Raw genomic sequence first — 24,775 nt, 5'->3', positions numbered from 1 at the left:
TTTTTTTTTTAAGATTTTATTTATTTGACAGAGATCACAAGTAGGCAGCGAGGCAGGCGGGTGGGGGTGAGGGGGAGGAAGCAGGCTCCCTGATGAGCTGAAAGCCTGATGCAGGGCTCCATCCCAGGACCCTGGGATCATGACCTGAGCCGAAGGCAGAGGCTTTAACCCACTGAGCCACCCAGGTGCCCAGCAAAGAATTTTAATACAAATTTTTCAAGCTTTCTTCATCCTGGAATTAAAAAAACAAACAAATGAACAACAACAACAACCAAAAAACCTTTCAATTCATGCTGGATATTATTGGCTGGAAAATCAACAAATGAACACTTACAAAGATTTCAAAATGTAGAGAACTATGAAGAAAAAAAAATATGGAGAATATGTAGAGAACTATGAAAAAAAAAAAAATAACCGAGTGGTTTTTGTGGGGCTGGGAAGAGAAGATAATAAAAAAATGCCTCAAGGACAATAGGGCATCAACTCTGGGAAAAGGCATTCCTGCTATAGGGTTTGGTATGAACGAAATGACACCTGTAGGAGAGAAAGTGCAGGTTGTATCCTGGGAATGTCTCACTGAACACAATGAAAGGTTATGTCTTGAGCAGTTGTGGTAAATAAAGGTAAAACCACAATGAAGATGTGTTAGATATAAAGAATACAAGATTTAAAACTTAATCAATAGATAATATTGAGTCACCGGAAGAGCTGTACTTTGGGGAGACCTTTTGGTCTGCAGTTCAGAAGGCATTAAGGAGGGAAGAGATTAAAAGGAGGAAGACATTCTGACAACAATGGCTTTAAGTAAGAAGAAATGAACTAGAGGAGTGGCAGAGGAAATGAGAGGGAGGAAATAATTTAGGTGTGGTTGGGATGAAGAAGGTGCCAGAATGAAAGAGATAAGAGATTAGTCCCAGGCTGAGTCTGTTGGGGGATACCAGTGCCATTTACAGCAACAACAGTGGGATAAGCAGGTTTGGGAAGCAAATTTATGAATTTATTTATTCTGACATATTCAACTTGAGGCATTCCTGAGAATGCAAGAGTTAAAACTCCAGCGGAGAAATGGAAGCTAGGTCTGTAGCTTAAGAACCCAAAGGAAGAGCTGATAAAAAGCAAGGAAATAAATGTGGATGAACTTTACTGAAGGGGAGAGAAACCCAAGGGTAGAATTCAGATCTCTGGGGACCCTCTACCTAGGACAATCTGCCTAAATTTTTGTTTAGAAGTAGATGTAGGTAAGTTTAATAATACGTTTAGAAATTGGGAACAGGAATTCATTGGGGGAGCCTAAAACACACTGCCAGATAAGGAGGATGTGGTGCTGGGGTGGCCAGAGTGAATTTTCCAGAAAGCCAACAGGTAAAGGAGTGAGAGTGGAGGAAGGGGTGACCTACCTGTGTAGTTTCTCATAGTACCATTTTGTAAATGTCACTTAGGTATTGTTGATGGACTACAACATAGGAAAAAGTGTGTTTGCCAGGACTTTGGGTAGACCGCTACATATAGTGGGAAGGAATACTTTGGTAAACCGTTTGAGTGGGGAAGAAAATTGAGTCCTGGGGCAGTGCTCAAATAAAAATCGGTCGTTGCTAAACTTTAAGGAATGGACCTGATGAGTGCTCGCTTCGGCAGCACATATACTAAAAATAGGAATGGACCTGATGAATTCTCTTTGTTTTCCTAAATTGTGTATTCAAGTCTGAGGACAAAATCCTAGGGATTGGGATTCTAGAGAGGATGAGTGTGATTATCATTAATCCTCCTTCTCATCCACCACAGAAATGCTGAAGAAATACCTAATAAATACTGGTTTGAAGAGGTACTGGCTCTGGAGAAAAGCTGTACTTTTATATTCACTAAATGAAAGCTAGAACCCCAATCATGACTAGTATTTACTAGTAGTAAATATAAATTTAGACTTTGGGGATAAAGTATTTGGGAATTCTTTAGTGAAAACTTAAGAATGGAGAAAGTCATTAACCCTTGACAAGAATAAATCTAATACAGAGTTAAATGTACTCTCTCTGAAAGTAAAAATTTAATTGAATTAAAGTTCTCTTTATTGAAGTTAAATGCTTACCTTTTCTTCCACATTAACTAATTTAAAGATTATCTAATACATAGTTAAAATAGCTTACAAAAAATGGAAATTTACATAATTACATAATTATACTTTGTCCTTTGAAGTGTATGAAAAAATTTGTCAGCTTCTGAGAACATTTTGATCCTAACAGATAAATAAAACTTCGTTATATAAAAGTTTGAATGACCTGTGAGAAGAAGGTACACAAATTTCAGTCTAGGTATGGAATACTCTGGATATAAGAGATCTCTAAAGACCTTGTGAATTAGTCGGGCAAACCTTTAAGTAAGGTTATAAAAATATTTTTTAAAGTTTAAAAGTATGAAAAGAAACTGTGGTCTTTAAGAACTTAAAAGGTAATCTCCCTAGAGAAAACATACAAGGGAAAGCCTAATATATTCTTATCTTAACCCTAGAAAGATGAAAAGGAACCGGAATCACTTTGTCTGAGGCAGCAAATCCACATCTCATTTCTAATGAGCTCTCCAAACTAATAGCTGTGTAATTGGGATTTATTCTGATACACAAAGTGATTTTTAAAAGAAATTAAAATTGATTTTCTATATTTCCCTCTTGCTAATAAAATGATAGAATCCATAAAGGTATTATTACTCTAAACATTTTTAAATTATTGAGCTGATCTGTTGACTTGTGTCTTTTTTTTTTTTTTTAGCCTGATTTGTGTCATATCGTGTGCTGTCAACGTGGGGTAGAAGATTCAATTACAGGTTGTTGTGTGACTTGTGACTTGATAGTTTGACTTCATATAGAAAAAGTATTTTGGGGGGAGTGCCTGGATGGCTCAGTGGGTAAAAGCCTATGACTTCGGCTTAGGTCATGATCTCAGGGTCCTGGGATAGAGCCCCGCATCAGGCTTTTTGCTCAGCGAGGAGCCTGCTTCCCCCTTTTCTCTCTGCCTGTCTCTATACCTACTTGTGATCTCTGCCTGTCAGATAAATAAAATCTTTAAAAAAAAAGAAAAAAAAGTATCTTTGCAAAGTATCTTCCTTAAGTCAATTTTTAAAAATATTTTATTTATTTACATGAGAGAGAGAGAACACACAGAGAGGAAGAAGCAGACCCCCAACTGAGCAAGGATCCCGATGTGGGACTTGATCCTGGGTTCCTGGGATCATGATCTGCGCCAAAGGCAGATGATTAACCAACTGGCACCCCTAAATCTATTTTTTGTAATCTGTCATATTGCTTAGTCTGCCAATATATTTCTTATTTTGTAACTGGAGTTATTCCTTCAGAAGTAGTGGTGTGGCAATTTGAAGTTCTACTGACTTTAATGTGATATATATAATAACATATTTATATAATATATATACCATATTTATATGTATAACATATAACATATTTATAAAAGGTATATATACAAATGTACATACTGGTCTGCACTTTCATTAGAAGGGAAATTGGCAAAGTGAACAAAACTTTTCAGAACAGTTTTACTTGGTCTAGGTAACAGGAGCTCCTTCTATAAATTTGTACAACCAATTTTACAACAAAAGTTTTCTTCTGCAGAATGAAAACAATCTTGCTATGATTGTGAAGGTGTTATTTTATGATGAAGCAGGCAGTACACGTGCTGCTAGATATGCAACATATTTAAATTCATATTTTCCTTCACAACCATTTCTATGGCATATTAAAATCTTAGCTTGTAAGTTACACCAATAATAGTAGCAACTGAGTCATTCATGTCTCTGCCCAGACACTTGGCTAAATACTGTACTCTCATTAGTTTCTGATTAGTTTATTGATTCTCATACTTATCTTACCTTATGGATGAGAAAACTGAGACTTAGAAAATTTGTATTCCTTTCTCAGGTTCATGTAGAAGCAAGTGGTGGAGTCTGGACTGGGTCCTTCTGATCTAATTACCCAGTTTCTAGATAGTCTTCTGCTATACAGTTTGCTGGTTTGGCTTATTCATCCTTCTTACTAAACTGTGAGGAATAGCAAGATAAGGGCTTTCTAATAGAACAGTCTATTCTATATAGACATTCTTTTGGGGTTTAAGAAAACTTTATGCTCTTTCCTACTACCTTGACATGTGAAACAAATTAGGAAGCTATGTTTGGTGATACTATTTATATACTGTAATCGTAAATGACTGAAATTATGAAGGAAGAGCTTAATAATTTATAGTGAGTAATTGTGTATCAAAAAAGGGAAAATGAATTAGAGAATATGTGAAACACTGTAATTTACCATTTCATAAATTAATAAAAAAGTGAAAATTATCAAACACAGAAATTGATTCCTCCAATTTAATGGTGCTAGGAACATTAAGCCAATGCATTAATAAGTCTTAAGCACCCACAGGGACATAATTTAATATCAGGATTATGAAAATATGATCCTGTATTTAAGATGTTTTAAAATCTAATTAAGGAAACACAAAATTAACAAAATTGCAAGTATGTAAACATGATTAGAAGAGTGAATTCAAGATGAGGTGTGGTTCAGAGATGTTTACGGGTCTGTAACAGTAAGGAGGAGCATGTGGGGATGTGGTTTGGGGTCAGTAAATGGAGTGACGTTTCAGGCAACCTCATTCCGGTATTCAAGTACATTTCCCACATGGAAACATCCTGAACAATTAATTCCTGCTTGGTCTTGCTCATATCATTGACCCTTCCCTTCTCTGTACTTTCATAAAAAAGAGGTTATGTCACTGTTAATTCATAGTTTAAAAAAAATACTTAGTTTGCAAGGGCAATCAGTTTCCACTACTATGAGTTTCTTTATGTCAGAGGCCAATCTTACTCATCGTGGCGACCCCGGTTTTTGCCAGCATGTCTGGCACGCAGTGAGTGCTCAATAATGAATAAATAATGAGGGAATCAATATGTCCTTAAGGAATGAGAAAGAAATAGGGTTAAGATAATACTACAGTTTTTATGTTCCTTGCTTTTAGGCCTGTTCTCCCTACATCCCCTATTGATCATAGCATGGTTACATTTTAAACTCCAAATGGCCTGTGGTAGATTAGTGAAAATATAAATGATAGCAAATACACTAGTGGCACTTTTCTTACATTATTCTTGGATTTCTCCATAGAAAAGGGAAAAATGACTCAAAGACAACATTAGTATCTTTGTTCCTTTCCCATATTCTACACAGCATGGATAGTTAAATAAATTTGCTGGTTTGAACAAGTGTGCTTTCATTCAATAAGCATTTATGAGTACCTATTCTGTGCCTAACATCGCATGTGATGTGAATACGGAGTTGAAAAGCAAAGCTTCTGGTTTCAAGAAATTCCTAGTCTATTGGGGGACAGGAAATCACAACAAAAGTTTTTATAAATTTTATGTCAGAAATGTGCACGGACTATGATAAAGGAACATGGGATGTCACCCAACACAGGTGCAGTCAGTGAAGTGACTTGGGAAAGGGAAATATTGAGCTGAATCTCTACAATGATCGATTTTTTAAAAAGGTGGAAGAACGGACCAACCAGAGGAACCTGCCTAAGCAAAATACGTGAACAAAGAACAACATGATCTCTTCAGGGGCCAATAAGAAGTTTGGTGTGGTGTGACACTGAATTTGGGGGGAGGCAGGGAACTATGATGAAGAGTAAGGAATGCGGAAGTGTGGAGGGATGTGGATTCTGAGATGTGTCTAGTCAGACGAGATCATAAATGGCCTGGAATGCTGGCTTTTGTCCTTAACACATTGTAGTGCACTGAAAGAATAGGACCTCATTCGACTGATGGTCTAGAAAACCTGCAACCGCAGAAGAGTGAAGGGTTGCTTAGAAGTAGGGAAGCTGGAAGCAGGAGTGAGGTAGTCCGATACTGCCATATTTCTCAAAAATCAAGAGGGCCTGGACAAAGGGGTGGCAATGAGAACGCAGAGCGACACTTGAGGAATACTGAGAAAGCTGGAAAAGTAGATTTGATTTGGGAGGAAAGTGAAGGGATCGAGAAAGAGAAGCACAAGCCCAAATCAAGGTCAGGTTTTATTTTGTCTGTCTGTCTTTCTTTCTTTTTTTAAAGATTTTATTTATTTATTTGACAGAGAGAGACCACAAGTAGGCAGAGAGGCAGAGAGAGAGGGGAAGCAGGCTCCCCGCTGAGCAGAGAGCCCGATGCGGGGCTCGATCCCAGGACCCTGGGATCATGGCCTGAGCCGAAGGCAGAGGCTTTAACCCACTGAGCCACCCAGGCGCCCCTGTTTTCCTTTCTTTCTATGTCTAAGCATGTCAAACTCACTGAAACAGAAAATTTAGGAAAGTCGGGTGTGGGTGACAAGGGATAATAATGAATTCAGTAGAACGGAAGTTGAATGGATGTTGTATGTCATCCAGAAGTCTATGACTTCGAGAAGGAATATGGATATATATTTTGAAATTCAAGAAAGCCACAAGGAGGAAGTGGCTTGAATGAGATCACACTGGGAGAGAGAAGGGACCAAGAAGAGGGCCAGGCCAACAGTTGTACACTCGGGGACGCTGACTCTTAAAGGTCAGTCAGAAGAGAAGCCTGAAAATGAAGCCATGAAAGAGTAAGGTGAAATGCAGGGGGGCGGAAATCAAGATGTTAGGGTGTTATAGATTCTGAAGGAGGAAAGACTATTAAAAATGCAAGACTGACCAAGTGTCAAATACAGTAGACAGACTGAGCAGGAAAGGGATGAATGAGGTACAAAGCATTTGGCCACTAGGAAGTCTCTGGTGAAACTGGAAAACAAACAAACATGCGAAGTTCCAACAGCGGCTTGAGGAGTAAAATCAGGTGAGGAAATGATGCAGAGAATATTATCTGTTCTTGCAAGACAGGAGGGAGAAAGAGGTATAATTTATGAGCAAAATAAAAGGGGAGGGTTTAAAGAAGGAAGAGACTTTACAGAGCACATGCTTGAGAGAAGGAGCCATTAGAGTTCAAGTTCTAGTATTTTTCACTCGGTGTGAATTTATGAGGGAAAGGAACTGGTGGATCTGAGTGGCAAGAAGCACGAGAGGATGGAATCCTGAGGGTAGAGTGAAGAATTAGCTTTAAACTAAAGGAGGAAAGACATCTCACCTTCTTTGACTAGAGGAAGGGGAAACCGAGGCAGAGATATTTGAAGGATATTTTGGCAGGTGGGAACTAGGAGAAATTGCATATAGCATATGAAGGCAATGTTCCCCGTTTTAGATATCATGGTAGCACGTGGTGTAATAGAAGGGACGTGCAGCTTAACTTTGGAGAGATCAGAAAAATTTTCCTGAAAGAGGTGACATCTGAATGAAATCCTAAATGAAGACAGACAATTAGGCCTCTTTGTTTTAGTTTCTGTCAGGCAGAGGAAGTAGCACATCAACAGCTTGAAGGCAAAGAAAGACAGACATAACGATGGCACATCTGGTAACGACAGATTGCTTAGAGAATTCCTTACATTCTAGGAAACTTGCATGTTTTTCCAAGGGCATTGGAGAATCACTGAGCAATTTAAATTTTAGAAATTATCAGATTAATAGGAGGCATGGCTGAAGGCAGGAGACCAGTTAGAAAATTCTTGGACTATAGATGAAAAAAGATGAGGATCTATGCCGAAGGGCAGTGGGTATAATAAAAAATGGACAAAATAAAGACATTTCTAGAAGATATCAATAGGCTATGGTGATTAATTAAATACAGTGATAGAAGAAGGGAGACATCAAAGATAACTCCAGGGTTTATGGCTTGGGCATGGGGTGGATGCTGGTATCCTTCTACAAGAAGGAACTACAGAGGTAACAGAAATTTTGGGGGTGAATGGAAAACTGATCTCAGTGTTGGCAACTGAGCTGTCAATAAATTGACAAATATTCAGTAAATATTGAGTATATTGATCTAAAATTCAGGAGAAATTTGAAGACATAAAAATAAGAAAGTCAATATATCATGTGAATGTCGACTGTGAACACAGCGGAGGAATGCAGCGCTCAGCTAGAATGACAGGGACAGGATCCTTGAGGGCAAGTGCAGAATTCTAACACACACACACACACACACACACACACACACACACACACGCATACTTTAGCACCTGTGGAGTCATCAGAAGAGTCATCAGAAATCAGATTGAAAAGGAATGACCCAGGACATGAGAAGAAAACTCTAAAAGTGTAGGTTTACAGAAGCAAAATAAAGAATTTAAAGAAGGAGTTGAGCAATGAAATGAAATATGATTGAATCATGAAGTATAACTGAAGGGATGAATTCTCTGAAGAGGCCGGGAGAGGCTGGGAGCCAGAACACAGGAGCAGGAACTAGACTGCTGCTTCCATTCCCAGCAGAGAGAAGGAGAGAAGATTGTTGTGGATGGGAGTAATTTCATGGTAAGGGGAGGAAAATGGAGGTGATGATAAGGATAGGGTGCCTGAGAGGAGGAGACAGGTTTTGGAACAGCCACTTTGTAAAGGGGGCAGAGGAGGAAAATCTGGGAATGACAGGCAGTTGGGAAAGCCTGACTGACGCTGCCCAGTGGGCTCCAGTGTTGCCAGATCTGGATCTGGTGATTGTATCATTTCTCAGCTGTGCAGAAAGAGCAGTGGAATGCCCAGAAGGCCAATGGGATTGATTTCCTGCCTCATCCCCCTCCCACCACACCCCAGGCTCTGTGAAGAGCAATTCATCTTCTCCACCCAAGATTGCCAACAGAGCAGGGTCTCCCTGCCCCCATCCCTGCCCCCGCCCCTACCCCTTCCAACATCCCCCAGCCCTAATGGACCCTGGTTTTGGGAGGCCAGCCTTCCCAGCCAACGAAGACTGCTTTAAATAGAAAAGAAAAATTGAATATTAAAATCAGGAGTCCAAACAAACAAACAAACAAAAACAAGTGGTACAGGGTTTTCAGTTCTTCCTTATTAGAAAGAGCCAAGCGGAGAAGGCGCTAGAGAGTGGGGCTCATTCCCAGAAAAGAAGCGTGGAGGGTGCCAAGGTTGAAGGCAGTAGCGGGCATCGGAATGGATTGCTTGGGTTGGAATGTTTCTCTGAGCCAGGTTTTATGAAGTGAGCAGAAAACCAGGAAAATCAGGACCCTGAGAAGGGTATAGTTGAGGACGTGGGTCATACGATTTGGGAAGAAAGTGAAGATAAAAGAGAAACAATAGGATAAAAATAGAAGGGTCAAGAAATTTCAAGTCTAATTAAAGTGAAAGCATGCAGGCAAAGAGGTTGGAAGGACTGGGACAACTCCTGTCTGCAAAACCCTGCTGGGAGACAATGAGGCTTAAGGTGTGCCCACTAACTTGGGTTTCTGGGGTGGAGTCAAGTACCCTTAGAATTAAGGGAGGAAAGGAGCTGTTAACCTAGAGCAACATGGTTTTCATTGCTTTAAAAATGTCTTTTATCTTAATGAGAGATCAGTTCTCTCTCTCTCTCTCTCTCTCTGTATATATATATATATAATATACAATGCTCTGTTTAAAATTTCCCTTGATGTTAGGAGTAAACTGCCTAGAAAATCTACCTAAAACTTGTTTAAAAATAACTGTAGTTCATTTTCATGAAATTAACCAGATCCTTCCCCCCCCCCTTTGTTTTCTAACACAAAAAGTAACATTAAATGATAGTCTGTGGCAATAGCATAAGCCAGGTTCCATATTCTTTCCCTGGCTAAGCCAGAGGTTTTGTAGCCTTTAAGATACTCTTTTGTGTCAGCTCTCTTATACAAAAGTATTTTTTTTTATTTTTATATTTGTTTTATTTTATTAAAAATAATTTTTTAAGGATTTTATTTATTTCATAGAGAAAGAGTGTGCACGAACCAGATAAAGCAGGTGCTGATTGTGGGCAGAGAGAGAGAGGGAGAAGCAGACTCCCCATTAAACAGGGCGTCAGATGGGGGGCTCCATTCCAGAACCTTGGGATCATGACCTGAGCCAAAGGCAGACGCTTAACTGACTGAGACACCCAGGGGCCCCAGATTTGGAAGTCCTTTTGATGAAAACTTGCTGGCCCTGGGATATCCTTGCTATGTATATTTTGGCCGGTAACGTAACTCCATCCTAGAGGGCAGGAGGCCTCTGTATAAATCTATCTCTATCTCTGTTCTTATATTTGTTTGATTGAAGCACCTCATTGATTTTATAATCACATCAAAAACTTTCAAATAAACACTTATTGAATATTGATGATTATTATTAGATGGTCCTACAGACAGTGATTATCTTTAAGCACAATTGACAATGAGCTATACACAAACAATAATGTTGTATTCTGTCTTTGTGGTAAAAAATACAAGGAGTCAATTACTATAAACTTAGCCTTTAAATTAGGAATTTCATACAAAAAGCTCAACATGAGCAAAGGAACAAATTTTATGTGTAAAATATATAAAGTTAATATTTTTAAGTTATTTAAGATGAAAACATGCATGATCAAAGTATACTAAGTGAGCCCAATGGTGTACAATCATATGCCCATGAAAAAGCAGTTACAATTGAGTGGACATAATAATTTAAGAAAAAGAAGCTACTTTAGGTGCATTTGCAACATGGCTCTAATTCCTCAATCCTAATATCTTGATTTTATTCTCTGTTACATTAACACCTGGGAATATTTCTTTCCTCTTCCCCCATTATTCCAAGAAAGGCACCTGATCCAATGATCACAGCATATCTGAAGACCAAGGCCAATCTCAAACACTGGGTACTGAAAACTGAGCTTGAGATGTTGGATATATTTTCACGTTAGAATGGAAATGTGTATAAATTCATTCTAGCCTTTGACATCATATTACATCTGTTTTATGAGAGATACACACAAAATGCTTCTTACCAGCACGACTTCTTGTGGCCCATCTGGGACCCGAGAGAGATAGGTTGTTCTGGCCTGCAAAACTGTAGATGATTTTATTGTTGGCATAATGCCTCATTGGTAACCAAGGGAAAAGGGCATGTATCTCTCCCATTTAGCTCATAGAGGATATCATCCCATCAAGCAAAAAGGAGAAAAGAACCTTATGCTTTATAACATTTTACAATCATCTCTCAGAATTAGTCCCTTTCTGTCATGTTAAAAATCACTCCTAAAACTAATAAAGATTGCACGTAAAAGGAACACAGACCTACTTCACTTGTGGTTGATACAAAAATTTCAGTTAGATTGTTAGCAAACATAATTCAACAGTGCACAAAAATATAACATGAATATGTGGACTTTATGCCAGGAAATCTAAAGATGTTTGAAATATAGGAAATCCAATATAGAATTCATCATATTAATGGATCTAAAGAGAATAAATGAGCTGATTTCCATTGATGCTAAAAGGGAATTTCAGATAATTCAACAACCATTTGTGAAAAGACATGCTTTCATAGTGTAACAACAGAGCTGAGTGGTTGTGATACACAGTGTGGCTGTAAATCCTAAAATATTTACTATAGAGTTCTTAAAGAAAGTTTGCCCAGGCCCCATCAAGAGGGCCATGTATATTTCACAGAGATGTTCTTACTTTAATGCTGGAAGAAAATGGACCAAAGTTAGTCATCATATAGCTCTTGATTTTTTGAGACATCCAACCTTAAGATAAATATGCATATAATATGTGTACGAGTTTATAATGTTATATGATAGACATATTGGATCAAATACATCTTGCAGCTTTCCACACTGGGCACTGCTTTTTTCTGATGGGGCTCTGAGAATCATGACCTTCAGGTTCTCCACTTTCCCAGCTTTCTTTGTAGCTAGGGCTGGCAATATGACCTAATTTTGGCCGATAAACATAAAAGAAAGTTGGAGAGTGCAAGGTCTGGGGAAGCTTTTGCTTTGCTTTAAATGTTTCCCAAATTACCTCAGTTTACTAAATGTACTCACTTAGAAAGCCTGTTTCCCTTCTCTCAGCTTTGAATGAAGAAGCGATGGTAGAAGTGATGGCTGAAGCTGTGGCCACAATACCATGACCATGAGGCATTGCCAAGTGAACAGTAGAAATATTGGCCCTGACATCGTTGAAGTGCTGAGCAAGCAGGGTCTTCAGGTTAAAAAAAAAAAATAGTGTTAGAGTTTGTTCTAGTAAGTACAAGTCTATATCATCTGAGACTGTACAAGCTTCCTGAAAAAATAATGTTTACCCATTCCCCTTCTGAAGCACCTAAGAATTCAAAGGTATAAATCTTTTAGCATTATAAGTAAATTTATTCACTTGGAGACTGATACTGAAAGAGAAAATCTAGACAAATACTGGCCTTAGAGATTTGTCTACAATGTTTCCTCACACCTTCTTTCCCAGTATGCCTTCTGGGTCTTTCAATGCCTCTGTCTGAGCCCTACTTTTTGCATTTATTTCCTTTTCCCACTGTGCCTTGCTCTGTTCTTTGCCATAGGCAGTGCCCATGCTAATTCTCTCTCCTCTGCCTAATAATATACAGCAATCTCTAGGAACCCTAACCAACCACCCCACTGGCAAAATGTGCACTGTGGTGGCAGAGAGATGCAGGCAACATCCTTCTACCCTGCTTCCAAATCTGTGCCCATATCCTTCGGAGCATCTCTGTCCTATTTTGTAAGAGATGATGTAGAGGTCTTCTCCCTGCTGGCTCTAGGGCCCCATCTGCCAGCTGGAATAACAATGCTGCTTATCAGCTAGATATCACTGTGCAAAAACCACACCAAAACGTAGAAGCTTAAAGCAATAACCATGTCTTTATTTTATGATTCTCTGTGTCGGCAAGTTAAGCTGGCTTAGTTGACTGGTTTTTCTGCTGGAATCGGCTGGGCTCACACATGTGACAGCAGTCACTAGGTCCCCCTGCATCTGGGATGCACCTGGCTATGAGCTGGGGTGTCAGAGGTGGCTGGACTCTACCCCCAGCGGACTCACTTGGGCTCGGTGCGACGGTGGCTCGGGACACCGGAGGGAACCCCTGTGTCCAGGCTTCCTGAACCTTCCTTTTGATCACATTTGCTAAGTCTCTGTTTCCAAGGCAAATCACTGAAGAGAGCTCAAGCAGCGTGGGTGAGCACTACCAACAGGCACGAGTACAAGGAAGGGAAGCCATGGCTTTTCTTTTTTTTTTTTTTTTTTTTTGCAGTTAACCACGTGGTAAGCCCTTTAAAGCATGGAGGGTGCAGGGCACCTGGACAGCTCAGCTGGTTAAGTGTCTGACTTGGTTTCAGCTCAGGTGGTGATCTCAGGGCCATGAGCCTGGGCTCTGTACTCAGTGCGGAGTCTGCTGAAGACTCTTCTCCCTCTCCCAGTGGCCCTCCCTCCCTTCTCTAAAATAATTAATTAAGTCTTTAAAAAAAAAAAATCAAGCACAGAGGGTGAGTTGGATAGCCTGGAGATTTTCTTTTTTTTTCTTAAAGATTTTATTTATTTATTTGACAGAGAGAGACACGGGGTGAGAGGGGGAACACAAGCAGGGGGAGTGGGAGAGGGAGAAGCAGGCTTCCCGCGGCGCAGGGAGCCAGATGTGGGGCTCCATCCCAGGATCCTGGAATCATGACCTGAGCTGAAGGCAGATGTTTAACGACTGAGCCACCCAGGTGCCTCTAGCCTGGAGATTTTTATCTTGGGCCAGGAATGCTTAGAATAAATAGCCAGGATCTGTTAGGGTTTGGATGGAGATTACTGGAAGGTGGGAGGGGGAGAGAATGATGGTGTCCGAGGACATCAAGGAGGAGGTGATGGGTGAAGTAGGAACTACCCTCTGTCTTCTCACATAGCAGTTGCTAATTATGGAGTTCTTGAACCTCTAGGAAAATTAGAAGAACAAGGACTACTTTCTCATTAGTTAACTGAGTTCTTGCCTGAATTATTTAAAAAGGCAGGGATATTGGAAGAGTGGAATGCATCCTCTTTTTAAAATTAAGTCCCCTTTATCTACCTTAGTTAAAAAGGGCAGGTGTTTTCTGGTAGTCTTAGCTTATATGGCAGGGGTCGTACACTGGGGCTGTACTGAAAATGTGGCCTGCCAGGTCAGAAGGAAGCCACTGCAGGGTTGGTATGGCCTATGGGATGGCATATGAATCAAGGTAGGATTTTTTTTGGAATACAAAAAATGTCCTAGAAGTAATGACTGAACTTGGGGCTCATATATTGGGATTTTTCTCGTCTCTTTTTGGAAATGTGTATTTGCTTCTCTTAAAATTTGAAGAACAAACTTAAGAATTTCCAGCCTAAAAATTAGCCATAATTGTTTGCTTGAGAAATAGAGACCATGGTATGGGATTTTATTATTTATTGTATCAGCAACAGGTATTATTTTGGATAATGTAAAGCATGTAGCCAAAATCAGCGTGCAGAAGGGGGTGGGCTCTAACACCATTATTCCTTAAGGTTATCTTGGAGCTATCAGTGAATTCAGTGTGGCAGAAATTAAAAATTCAAATAAGCATTGTAAAAGAAGAGAGAAGGTTTGTTTTTCTGAAGATATGTTTGCATCTCCAGATACAGCTAGTTTAAAACAAACAGGCTGAAGGACACACCAAAAGTCTATAATTAATAAGACATTTTTATAAGCCAGCATCCTAAGGTAGAGACACCTCGCTGGTGTCGTCATTGTCTGATCACAGCTGAGCTCAGCAGGAGAACCATTTAGCTAAGCCCAGCCTAATTAATAAGTAATATTATATTATACAATTGCCAGTATCAGAGCATGTTATCCAGACTAACTATAAAGTATCTGAAAATGGAGATTTGAAAATTAAAAAAAATTATTCACAGTAGTTAACAGGACTCATAAGAAAACTTAATGATACATAATGATTTTGAAGCAAATAAACAGGCTGTGAGAGAACTAGACAGATATAGATCTACTCAGAGTGGAAGAATTAATCTTAAGAGTATGTTATTTTTCCCAAAATTAATTGATAAGTTTAATGCAATTTCAATTAGAATCCCCCCATAATGATTCTTTTTGGAATTAGACAAAACTATTTTAAAATCCCTATAAAAGGAGAAATGCTCCATTATAGTGAAGGAAATGATAAAAAAAAGAGTAAAAAGGATTTTCATTATGAAGTATTTGAAATAACTATGAATCTACTGTAAGGAAATCAATATCATATTAGCCTAAGAATGGATACTACATCAACAGAATAGATAATTCAAGGTATTCTCTCTATGAAGGTAACATGAAAACAGTGTTACAGGGACTCAGAATAAAACAGATTATGTAATAATGGTACTGACACAACTCCATCTTCCTATGGAAAAAATATAGTTCCCTATCACATTTAAAAAAAATTTTTACTTATTTATTTGAAAGACAGAGAGAGAGCACAAGCAGGGGGAGGGGCAGAGGGAGAGGAAGAAGCAGATTCCCTGCTGAGTAGAGAGCCAATGTGGGGCTCAATCCCAGGACCCTGAGATCATGACCTGAGCCGAAGGCAGATGCTTAACCCACTGAGCCACCCAGGTGTTCCCCCCTCCTCACATTAAAAAGTTTAAATGTAAAATATAAAACAATAACAAAATATCTTTAGAAACAGAAAAAAAAAAAACCAAAACCAAAACTGAGACTCTACTTACACAATCTTGGGAAGAAGAATTCTTCATAACCAAGTCAGAAATCCAGAAGCCCTAAAAAATAAGTAACTATAAAAAGATAAAGTGTCAAGACTAGAGAGACAGATACAGTATTTCTATAAACAAATGGACTTTTCCTACATACAAATGAAATTCAAATTTGAAGAAAAAAATAACAAAAGCAAAGTTGGAAAAATATCTCCAATGATAAAAAATTTGAAATACTGACATGCTGAGCAGTATTCTAACCTCTTTATATGTATTAAATCATTTATTCCTCATAGAAACCCGTTAAGAGGTTGTTAATCTTCTTAAACCCACTGACAGTATCCCTCTAGCTCTCTCTCTCTCTTTTTAAGGTTTTATTTATTTATTTGACAGAGAGAGATAGCCAGAGAGGGAACACAAGCAGGAGGAGTAGGAGAGGGAGAAGCAGGCTTCCCACAGAGCAGGGAGCCCGATGCGGGGCTCCATCCCAGGACCCCCGGATCGCCACCAGAGCAGAAGGCAGACACTTAACAACTGAGCCACCCAGGCAGTATCTCTTTTCTAATTGTAGTATCTCTTTTCTAATTGTAAAACTTCAGTGACTGTGATGGCTCTCTATTGCTCCGCAATGAAGTACAAAGTTACTCTGAAATCCAAAGCTCTTTCCAATGGTCCAGTTTCCCTGGGTGGTCTTATCTCCTGCTGTTCCCTTCCATGAACTTACTCTGGCTTTTCCTTTCTTTATACCCTGACTTTGGTATATGCTTGGGATCCTTTCTTTACTCAACTCATGTATGACTTGAAATGTGACAATTTTCTCAAGCTCAATTTTTTTCATATTATCTTTCCTGGTCTTAGATCAGTATAAACTCACCTATATTCAACTTCCTTATGGCTTTTGCTGTGTGTGCACAGTGAATTCCTTAGTGTAGAATAAACTCTTTGACAACAGAGAACATGTATTATCTATGAAGTGTGTAGGAAGAATAATTACTTGAGCTATAGCTATTCAACCCAATAGATTAAGGAAGAAAAAGGAAGGTTTTTGCTAGGTATACCAGGATTTTCTATTCAGAAACTTTCTGTGGCCTCTCAGAACCTATACTCTAAACTTTCTAGCAGGGAATGTGAAGTCTGGCACAATTTGGTATTCTAATCTTTCATAGCTTGAATTCTGTCCTGTTTAATTATTTATATTCCCTTAAACACATGTGTATTTGTGGCTCTGTCTCTTCCAGTATTCCATTAATTCTTGGAGGGAAGAAATTGTGTCTTACATGTTTCAATATTTTTATGATTAAACAGTGAAGGGACATAGTAGATACTCAAAATACTTATTGAATGACTAAATGCTGTCCCATCAATCTATAATACCTTCCCGCCTGCTCTTCCATTACTACAATTCAGTGAGTTCCTCAAAGCTAAGTTCAAATACTATGACTGTGTTCATCTGTGACGCGTTCTCTGGCCACTCGACTGGAAGCAGTCCCACAGTTCTTTCAACTATAAATCCATTACATGTATCACTTTAATTCAAAGACTTTTAACTCAACCTCACTTGACATCTTCCTTTCATATGATTTGGATACATCTTCCAGATACTAACAAGCATCTTGAGAATCAAGCCACCACCTCTATCTCTTCATTTTTCATGTCTGACCAGTGATAACACTTTGCCCAAGTTCAACTTCCCTCCTATTCCAGTGATTGAACTGAGGCGCCATCATTTCCAGAATCACATGGCACATTTTTTTTCTTATGATTTCTTGTGACAGCTTATTTTTTATCTTTTCATCCTTTACATACAGGCATCATTTCTCTATAAAACTGAAAGGTCCAAGAAGCCAGGAGAGCCTGGGAGGAATCTTTTATTCCTTCAATAACTGATGTAGTGGGTAAGAAAAGCACTACAGAATCACTTTTTTTTAAGTAAATAATTATCACTTAATGGACACTTGTTGACAAAAGGTAACAGTTTATCCATCTAGTTGTTTTTTTTTACATTGCCCTTTTTTATTTGAATTCTTTCCAGTTCCATTACTTATATTCTCTCAAATACATGTTTTTCTAAGCTTCTTTCTATTTATGGTTTAAATGATTGCCTGATATAATTTTTATTAGTATTCTCTTATGATTATACACACTAAGACATCAATAATCACATATGTATATTTTTAGATTCTATTTTAATTCCTGTATTAAAAGGTTCCATAATGTTCAAGATCATGACTTTTAGAGTCACAGCTTTTTAGTCTTTTAGTCTTAAAGGACATGATCTTGGCCATATTCAAACTTCTTAAATAGTAATTAAGATAGAATCTCAAGATACATAAATGAGCTATTCTATATTTTGTCTTACATAATTAAAAAAATAATGATAATTATATAAAGTAAATATTGAAAAATATGTCACCAATATATCTTTAGAATCTTAGGAACTAGGAGATTATAGTTCCATTTTTCATACCTGTTTGTGTGGGTTTTGTAGTCATTAAATGTGTTAGGTTTGTATCTCTGTCTGTGAACAGAGATGAAAACAGGGGTATAGCCTTTGCTCCCGGGCTGCTGTGACACTCTGTGACTGTGCTTTGTAAATGGAAAATGATTTGAAAATACCAAAATTGTATAATAGACAGGACTAGCTGTTTCCAACAAGCTGTTTTCTATGAAATAAGCTTTCTAAGATACTAGAGAGTATTTTTTTAATAAAATAAAAATAACTCGGTCATCGATGTTTGAGAAATCCCATTTTACATTTCATCTCTGGAAGTTCACAATTCATTGGATCTATTAAAGAGTGCGAACTTGTTTATTAAAAAGAGTTGCTTAACTTTTTGTAACATTGTCTTTACCCAATGTATTTGACCAAGGGATTTTTTTTTTTTTTTTAAATTTGAGTAACATCTGTGACTACCTGGAAGAATTAAGTTTAAGCAGGTTTGGACTAGACACTAAAAGCGTAACCTTTTCTTAAAAACAAAACAAAATTAAGTGAAAAACTAGCAAGCACGTACAATCTAATAGAACATTTAAAAATGTAAATTAGCAACAACTGTATAAATCACCATGAGGGAGTTAGTTTTATAAATTGGGGAAATATTCTAACTCTTTTTGGCCCCAGTAGTGCTCTAATCTATGCTGGAGCAGTAATTTCCTCAATGACCCCCTTGTGGCCAGAAGGAGTTAATGCTCTGTTCAACATACTTAATTCGCTCCCAGGATGTAATTTACACACTGCAGTAACCTGGATGAATATGTAGCTTTTTCTGGCTTTTCTTAAATCTATAAAGCTTCGAATGATTCACAAAGGACAAATTATCAAGCTGTACAGACTAACAATTAACAATTTAGTGCAGACTTTTTAAAAAAATTTTTTGAGGGTAAACAGTAATATGACTTTGTAAAACATGCCTACAGATAGCCTATCTCACATATTTAAATAAGATTTTGGAACTATTTGGGAAATATCCCATTGTTCTGATATCTCGTGTTTATACCTGGGGGAACGCATGAAACTTTGGGGTGCCATCTTTATGATAGTTGCATTTCCGGGTTAGACTGGCTTCTCTGAAGTCACACATGGGAAGGGCATGAGAAGCCCATTTGCTTACATGAAGTTGGATAGATTGAAGGAATGCATCCCATTCTTTACCTATAGTTGTAAGAAAAAGAGAAACATGGGAGAAAATTATATTTATGTGGAAAAATGATACAATAAAACTTTTTGTTTTATTTTATCCCTAGACTATACCAAAATATAAACTTCACGTATTTGCTGCTTTCGGTTTTTTTTGGAGGGGTTAACTATTGTTTAGGTCACATTCAGGAATAGTCTTCTTAAAGTAGTTCTGCACTTTTTCTCTGCCCTAACTCTGCGAGGCATACTGTAGAATCCTTACAATAAAAGTTGTTAGTTGGTGCAGGGATTTCAAACACAGAGTTGAGCCATTTTATTGAGGTTTGTCAGAAGGAGGAAAACCCATAGAGTTTGAAAAAACCTCACAGGTAATTCTAATTTGCCTACTGGAAGTTTGGGGCCCTCTTTATATTATTTTATCCATTGCTATTGTGGAAAATTAGTGCTTTAAAGATGAGTGTCTCCCTGTGAGTATTGTGCTATGTAAATGTTTATTGAGTGCCTAAATGAGGATTTCTTCAAAAACTTATCGCACAGCACCATTTTTGGGTCAGCTTTCAAAGCAAACAAATAAACAAATAAGAGCAAGACACATTCAATGTCTCCTACTTGGTCAGGTTGGGTTTCCTTAGAACGATCAGAAAATGTTTTTCTTCATTTGGACGTTTATTATTCCTGCCATGTGATAGAGGAGAGAGGAAGGGAAGTGTGGCACTAAATAGAATTATCTGAATATGAACTTGTGAGTTCATGCAGAGTTATTGGACAAAGAGCTTCCTAGGACTAAGGATGTCCCTTCTCTACAGCAAGGCAGCCAAATCCAAGCAACTCAGTTTCCTACAGGAGGACCAGCTTCCTCTGTCAGGACCCTTCACCCAGCAGAAGGTGACTGGTAATGCCAAGGAACACAAACTCTCCAGAAACAGAGCAGCTGGCAACTCTTGGGAATAGCTTGCCTCATGCCAAGTATCCTGCCTCTTCCCTCATTGACATGACTCCCTTCTTGAGAACCCATACTTTGTATCAGAAGCCCTACTCAGAACCCATACTTTGTCCCTCAGAAGTTATAATGGTGGCAAGCCTCTCTCTCAGAGACGATGGGGAGACTGAGGGATCATGCATATTTTTGTCCTGGCTGTGACTTTCTAAATCTTCTTTTTGCTTAAGGAAACCCATTCCCACCTCTATATTGTGACATTGTGAAGAAATCAAAAGCAGACTTCCATCTGCGACAAAGCAAAATTGAAACTATACATCAAAATCCACCTGAAATTCCTGTGTGGAATAAAAGCATAATCGAGAGAAAACTCTGAAGGCAAAACAAAACAAAACAAAACACCACAGGTTGAATAAACAAAACTTCAGAAATCAGGGCTACAACTAGATTCAGAATTCTACAGACACGTTGAAGAGGCTAGCTTCAATCAAAAATGAGATACAATTTGTCCACCTAAACACTCACAGACAGAACAGGCAGAATTAGTAAAAAGAGGATTTGAGCAACATTAGGAGGACACCCTTGGCCAGGAAGATATGAAATTTAAGGGCACCTGGGTGGCTCGCTCAGTGGGTTAGGCCTCTGCCGTCAGCTCAGGTCATGATCTCAGGGTCCTGGGATCGAGTCCTGCATTAGGCTTTCTGCTCGGCAGGGAGCCTGCTTCCTCCTCTCTCTCTCTCTCTCTCTGCCTGCCTCTCTACCTACTTATGATCTCTCTGTCAAATAAATAAATAAAATCTTTAAAAAAAAAAGATATAAAATTTAAGACCAGACATGGCAATAGAAATCTTCTTGAGAAAAACCATGGACAAGTTTTTGCCTGCTACTTCCTCAAGCCCAGTACCAGAAATCCATCTTTTTCTGAACCAGCCTAATACAACCGTATAAGCTCAGACTCATATGGCAAATGGTTTCTTCTTGTTCTTCCTTTTTAAAATTTTTTTTTCCCCAGTAGTGGAGTACATAGAGACCTTGCCCCACAAATAGCCTGTCTTCCCAGTCTGGGAGAATGGCTCCCCATGTTGGGTATTAATGTTTCTCCCTAGAGCTTGGATATACCTATTAAGGGAGACATTATTCTGTGGTAAATCTTTTTGAACTAACATGACTGGGCCCCAAATCAACTTGGGGGTTTTTTTTTTTAAAGAGAAAACAGGAAGTCAAGCTGGGTCTGAGAATCCCATGGAGATAAATAAGTAGGAGGAGTACTACCTGTGACCAGGATCTAACCTTTTTATCACTTCCCTTTTCTTTCATCATCAAAATACCATCATAAAAAACTATAGTTAGCTTTTCACTGTCTAATTTCTTCCAAGGGCATTATATTAGAAAAAGCTTCTAACTTTTTATGGGATCAACGGCTTTTATATTTTCTTAATTACAGGAATATTTAGCAACATCTGAGAACAAAATTTAACAAATGTTTAACAAATGCCAACAAATACTACTGTTACCTCTGTTATCTGAAACACTGAAGAATAATAGTATTAGGGAAGGGGTGTGGGGGAATGGGGTAACTGAGTGAGGGACATGATGGAGGGCACGTGATGAAATGAGCACTGGGTGTTTTATAAGACTGATGGATCACTGACCTCGACTTCTGAAACTAATATTATATGTTAATTAATTGAATTTAAATTTAAAATAAAAAAATAATAGCAACAGGATTAAAGATTTCTCTCTCTCCTCCTCTCTGGGGATAAGAAGGAATTATTTGGAGTCAGTGGGAACCTAATCATATCTGATGTCACCCCATCACAGAGGCAATGTCAGAGAATATGTGTACCAGAAGGAGATGTATTCCACCTGAGGGTTGGGGAGATATTGCCACCAACCCCTTCACCCTCCTTCTTCTGTCTATATTTAACTCACTTCTGAGGTGGTTGACTTTGCAAGATATAAAAAGGGACTGAGGTAATAGAAATTCTTCCCCATGTAAGTGGGGGAGAACTTTCTAAAGAAAGGAGTAGAAACATTGGACAAGGGAATTAAAAAAAAAAAGAATAAGCAAACAAACAAAAAGCAGAAGCAGACCCATTAATACAGATAACTAGCTGGTGCTTGCAAGAGGGGATAGGAATGGTGGGGGCAAATGGGTGAAGAGGAGAGTGAGGTAGAGGCTTCAGTTCAGAATGAATAAGTCAGGGAAAGAAAATGTACAACATAGGGAATAGAGTCAATAATATTGTAATAGTGCGTGTTGACAGGTGGTAGCTATGCTTGTAACGTAACATATAGACTTGCCCAATCACTCTGCTATGCACCTGGAGCTAATTTAACATATGTGTCAGCTATACTCACATAAAATGTTTACAAAATTAAAAATAAATAAAAAACAAAAGAGGTGACGAGTGGATAAGAAGAATGTTGGCTATGAAGATTATCCCTCTAAATGCCCATGTCCAATGTCTGCTAATATGCTTTCTTGGATTTCAGGGATTAGAAAGCTAATGAAAAAAACTCTATTTTTGAGATGCCCTCATTGCTAAGGTCTTAAAAGTAATTTAATCTCTGTCAGCCTTATGAACTGAGTTCTGTGGAGTACAGAAAATACGTGAAACCTCTATTAAGCTAGAGAGACATGATCATCGTTGTAGCTGCTTGATGCTTTGGTCAACCATTGCCTGCTTTGGCTGTTTCCTGATCAGAGCACAGGTGGTATTGCTCTGGAACTAGTACCTGTGGCAGAAGTTCTGTGATTGTGGCCTCGCTGATCAGTGGGAGAAATGGCATCTCTCTTGGTGGTCCAGCATCATGAACAGCCTTGGGAGAGAGCAACAGTGTGGACTCTGGAACCAAGAGTAGGCAGGCTTACTGTCCAATATCATAAAGCTGTCCTGTTGTGAGAGGCCCACATTGTAAGAAACTGAGGAAGACCACCAGTCAACAGCCAAGAGGAAACTAGGTCTTACTACCCAGAAAATTACACAGACTCATATTCTGTCAACCATAAGTGAATGAGCTTAAAGTTGTTCCTTCCCAAGTTGAGCCTTGAGATGAAAGCAGCCACAGGCAAAACCCTGATGGTAGTCTTGTGGGCGGTCCCAAGATAGAGGATGCCACTAAGCTACGCATGGATTCCTGAACTTCAGATGCTCCAAAGTACTCAAGCTTCCAAATCAAGGGATGCTTTATTCTATAGCAATAGATAAATAAAACACCCTCTACCTGAGCTTCAGACCCTGGGGGATAGACAGCAACCAAAAGATAGAAGAATCCTGGATCTCTGAGTCTTCGTGTAGAGATAAGCTGTCTGACCAGCAACACCTGTTTCGTATTTATGATGACTAAGAATTTAATTGCTTAAGTCATTGGCATTTTGGAGTGGATAAACAGAGCAGCTGGAATTACTTACCTTAACAATACAGTTTGCTTTCTCTTTGTTGTTTTGTTATCTTCTTGGTATATTCCTGACCCAAGAGTGTGCTGTGCAAATTTCCCCACTTTCTCAATGATTAATTTGAATCTTTTCCATTTTTTTTCTCCTCCATTGATTTGAAAGTTACATTTTCTATTTCTTCTTCTCTTTTTTTTTTTTTTTTTCTGGTCCTTACCCTTACGTTTTTAATGTAGGAATGTAATGGGTCGTTGAATAAGTGGAATTCATAAAATATAATCAGGAAGCAACTTTATATTTGTCTCCTGCTACTCATTAAAAATGGATTCGCTGAGGTAAGTTCACCCCTGTCCCGAGGTAAAAATGCAGGTAATCCATAACTTCTCTAATAATTCTTAAGTAATATGATGCCTAATAGTTACTTTAAATTAAAACAAAACCAGCAAAAATAATTAAGTAAGAGGAGAGGACTGACGTGTGTTCTAATCCACTCAGAAATGGGGAACCACAAAAAACATAGTCTAGATTTACAAATTAGAATGTCCAGTATATTAATGGCCACAATAGTCATTGTTTAAGAGAAAATTCCTCCCGTTCCCCTCTAAGATGGGTTGCCCTCCACTGGAAAAGGAATATGTACTCACCCTTTCTCTTTGGGAGGCTTTGTCCATCCCTTTGTTCCTTTTTTCTTGACAAGTTTCTGATCCATCTCATGTCAAAGCAAGCAGAGGGAAGATTGAAAAGAAAGCAGATAAAGTTCTTATTTGACTGCCATGCTTACAATTTTGACATGCACATTTTACCAACAAAATATTGACCAGTATTGTTATCTTCCACCTGAGGACAATTGTAATTTTAGAAGTTGTAGCTCTCATGCATGTTATCGTCTAGTGTTTTAGTTTATTTCTATTTGTAACCTTACCAAATTGGTTGTTCTCATCATCATTTTATATAGGTAAGCTTTATTTATGGAGGTTTACCCACATGTTTCCCAGTTGTTTTGTTTTGTATTATTATTTGCATTTTATCACATTTTGGAAGGCTTCCTTGTGTCCCTTTCCAAGAATACTCCCTGTTCTTTCTTCTAAATTCTAACATGATAGATCGCTTTTACCTATTCCTCCCCAACTCTTGATAGATATTTCCATTGCTATAGACTTTTAGATTGTCATTATTTTCTCTCCACCTCTTGAAGACCTAGTAGAGACTGTAATCTGTGCCTATCCAGTATCCATTTTTGCATTATTTTTTCTAAGAGAATACTCAAGC

The 24,775-nt window shown here is 38.4% G+C and overlaps 1 protein-coding gene across 1 annotated transcript in view; it reads right to left on the bottom strand.

Moving 5' to 3' along the window:
* Positions 1-24,775, bottom strand: part of LOC116581856 — a 77,730-nt gene that overhangs the window by 10,485 nt on the left and 42,470 nt on the right. Inside the window, 5 exon segments of the mRNA XM_032329149.1 lie at positions 10,852-10,913; positions 11,893-12,049; positions 15,551-15,601; positions 19,033-19,187; positions 24,151-24,215. Of these exon segments, the coding sequence (XP_032185040.1) occupies positions 10,852-10,913; positions 11,893-12,049; positions 15,551-15,601; positions 19,033-19,187; positions 24,151-24,215 (490 nt within the window).

This window comes from Mustela erminea, chromosome 21 (assembly GCF_009829155.1).
Source record: "Mustela erminea isolate mMusErm1 chromosome 21, mMusErm1.Pri, whole genome shotgun sequence".
Taxonomy (NCBI): Eukaryota; Metazoa; Chordata; class Mammalia; order Carnivora; family Mustelidae; genus Mustela; species Mustela erminea.
The sequence above is the reverse complement of the archived record's forward strand: the minus strand, read 5'-3'. Positions and strand labels throughout refer to the sequence as shown.